Source organism: Acanthisitta chloris, unplaced genomic scaffold (assembly GCF_000695815.1).
Source record: "Acanthisitta chloris isolate BGI_N310 unplaced genomic scaffold, ASM69581v1 scaffold40257, whole genome shotgun sequence".
Taxonomy (NCBI): Eukaryota; Metazoa; Chordata; class Aves; order Passeriformes; family Acanthisittidae; genus Acanthisitta; species Acanthisitta chloris.
The window spans coordinates 3,889-7,102 of record NW_008683915.1 but is presented as its reverse complement, the minus strand read 5'-3'; the positions used below and the strand labels follow the sequence as shown (position 1 = coordinate 7,102).

The 3,214-nt window shown below is 54.3% G+C and overlaps 1 protein-coding gene across 1 annotated transcript; it reads left to right on the top strand.

Annotated features, from left to right (window-relative positions):
- Positions 1-9: 9 nt before the first annotated feature.
- Positions 10-1,672, top strand: VPS25 (vacuolar protein sorting 25 homolog (S. cerevisiae); the record flags this gene model as incomplete). The annotated part of the gene is made up of 4 exons (XM_009079099.1): positions 10-91; positions 392-480; positions 971-1,046; positions 1,560-1,672. Coding segments are annotated over 4 exons (360 nt in total), but the record flags the coding sequence as incomplete, so codon positions are not given.
- Positions 1,673-3,214: the final 1,542 nt, after the last annotated feature.

Here is a 3,214-nt window from a genome sequence, read left to right as displayed (position 1 = left end):
TCCCGCCTCCCGCAGCGCCTCCTTAACCCGCGCGCAGGGAAGCTGCCTCTGGAGTCCATCCAGGTGGTGCTGGAGGAGCTCCGCAAGAACGGTGAGGGCCTCATCCGGCCGGGGGGCGAGGGCTGTGCCTCCGCCTGGGGTGCCCCTGCCTGCAGCTCCGCGGGGTCCGGCCCTGCCTTTGCCGGTGGATTTAGCTGTGGGGAGATGAGGGGGATCAAAGGAGAAATCTGTTTTTGTAGACGCAGGGATATCTTGGAGGGTGGTGTGAGCGGGAGAGGCTGTCCCTGAGGCTGCCCCTGGGTGCGATGTCTGGCATGTCCCAAAATAGACTTGTTTGATCATTACTGCTGACTGCTGCTCTGACTCCATCTCTGCTCCTTGTTGATTTCAGGGAACCTGGAATGGTTAGATAAGAACAAAACCAGCTTTCTGATCATGTGGAGGAGACCAGAAGAATGGGGAAAGCTCATCTATCAGTGGGTGAGAGCGTGGGGGTTGCACACCCAGACCAGGCTCTGTGTCCATGAGGACAGGGGGTCCTAGCTGCCATTTGGGAAAAAACGCTGCAGTGTTTCCTTGCTTCTTCACTGCTTTTCCTTTTTTCTTTCCTTTTCTCTCTGTTGCAGAGGGGTGTGGGGTTATTGACAGCCTGTTGCTTGCTTTGAGCTGCAGATGCTGTTGTCCACCCCCAGTGTCACTGGCTGTTCTGTGGTGAGGACAGGGCAGTGTCGCTCCCTGGCCTTTGTGTGGCCCAAGTCCTCAGTGCAGAAGATGTGGGCAGGAAGAGCAGAGGGCGCAGGGGGAAGAAGTGTCGTTGTTTCCTTAGGCAGCACTTCCTGCCCCAGTGCGTGTCCAGGGCTGCTGCTCATCAAGTGTGCACGTTCCATATCATGTGCTCTGGGATGTATGAGGGATCAGACAAGGATGTTCAGCCACACAAAGATTTGCTGTATTGCCTTTGTGTTTCCAGGTGTCGAGAAATGGCCTGACCAACTCTGTGTTCACCCTGTATGAATTGGTCAGTGGAGACGACACAGAGAGTGAAGGTAATGTCAGGGCTCATGTTCCAGAGTAGGTTTTCGTAGCACAGTGGATTGGAACATGGAAACAGTTGCCAGATTACAGTTTTGTGGATTAAATACTGTGAAATCTCACACACGGACTCGCCCCACTCACAGGCACATACTAGTCCAAAGGCTTTTACCACTTTTCAGGAACATCTCCCTCTGTAATTGCATTTTCACTTCCCCCTCCCCTCCAGCCTCCCCAGTGCCCAGCTGAGGTGAGGGATGTCTTGTTTTCATGCCGAGCTCTTGCACCGCCTTAGAGGCTGTTGTGACTCATCCCTGCTGTGTGATGACCTTCAGGCTTTTTTCCTGAAGCAGTGACATAGGAATGAGCCTGTCAGCATAGCTGTGACTCTGGATTTGCTGTGGTGATACAGTGCTCTTCAGAGCCCTCTTCATCACTGCCCCCAGTCCCTGGACCTTGCAAGCCTGTTTGATTTTTTGATGTGATTCTTTTTTTTCCTGTTGATGGGGATCTCTCCTCTTCCCTAGAGTTCCACGGCTTGGATGAGGCTATGCTGCTTCGTGCCCTGCAAGCCTTGCAGCAGGAGCACAAGGCTGAAATTATCACGTTGGACGATGGCCGAGGCGTCAAGTTCTTCTGAGAGGAGCTCCCTGCCCATCGCCTTCTGTGGTGGCCAAGGGTAGCTCCCTGGGCCTGACTTCAAGCCGTGACTGCAAGTAGCTGCATCCTTGGGATTTCTTGGGACAAATAGAGTCTGCAAACCCTTCCAAAGACATGACTTAGAAATATCTGGAGATCCTCTGTCTGTCTGTTCTCCCTGTTGATGTGTTTGAGAGGCTAAAGCTGCTCTAGGCAGTTCTGAGATGGACCACTCAGAAATGAAATACTGGGGCTGAGATGGACCACCTAGAAGCGAAGGACTGTGACAGCCTCAGAGCACTCCCAGCTTGGCCTCAAAGGCCCCCCACCCCCTGCCAGCTGCGTGCTGGGCCCCGCGGTGCCTTTGCGGTGCTGGGGGGTGAGGCAGGAGCAGGAGACTGACTGTCGCTGCTGAGCTGAGGGAGACCTCAGTGGCAGAAAAACACGCTTGCTTCAAAGTGGCCCGGAGGTGCCAAGGAACTAATTTCAGGTGATTAAAATGAGGTGTATTTATAGAGCAGCCTGGGTGTTTTTGTCTGTTTCTCCATCAGAAGTAAAACAGAGCAGTGTAGCAAATTCCTGCCCTTCAGTCGAGTTTCCTCACTGCCTTGGGGGTATGCAGCACTGCTGGAGTGGGCTGGGCCTCCCCCAGAGTGGGAAGCAGCAGCACAAGTGCTTTTCTCCACTTGTCAGGGCTGTGGCCTGTGGGGCCCTCACTGCCTGTCTCAGGACAACATTTATTTTACTATTGCACCTACAGCCTGCTGGAAACCCCTGGGTTTGTGCAGAGGTGGCGGGTTGAGCTCTGTACCACCTGATAGAGAGGGATGACTCAGCTTTAGGCTCCTGGTGCTGATAACAAAGCCCCGAACTTGCTGGGAACTGCGGTGCAGGTGTGGTCGCTGACCCTCTCAGTCCTGGGGAGGCCTGATGGCTGTGCCAGGGCAGGATCACGTTTGCCTTTCCCTGAGCTTTCTGTCCATGTTGCTGGTGGAGGTGGGAGCAACACTGAAGGAACCTTTGGTCAGACCAGTGTGGTCATTGTGGGGGTTTGGAGGAGCAGACAGTGCCTGCACCTCACACACTTCCACTGCCTGCCCCTGGCCGGAGTTTGGCGGTGTGGCCGGAGTGCCCTGCCCTTGAGGGCAGCCTGGCACTGGTTCAGGTGCTGCTGACAGCCAACATAGGCAACAGGGAATTCTCAGTGTAGGTGAGATACTGGAGTCCAGGGTCTGTGAAATTTAAAATCCCATTCAGCATAACCCTTTGCAGCCAAACTGAGAGGCAGTTGGTTCCCAAAGGGGATTCAACACTGGAATTTGCTGGCCAGGGAGGTGGTGGTGTCAAGAGAGCCTGGAGGTGTCACTCTATGCCATGGTGTAGTTGATCTGGTGATGTTAGGTCCTAGGTTGGACTTGATGATCTCAGAAATGTTGTCCAAGCTCAATGATTCTGTGATGCCATCCTGGGTCAGACCCAGGGACCTCCCATCCCTGCTAGGGGTGGACTTAAACTGGTGACCTCACTGTTCCCAGCCTCTGGC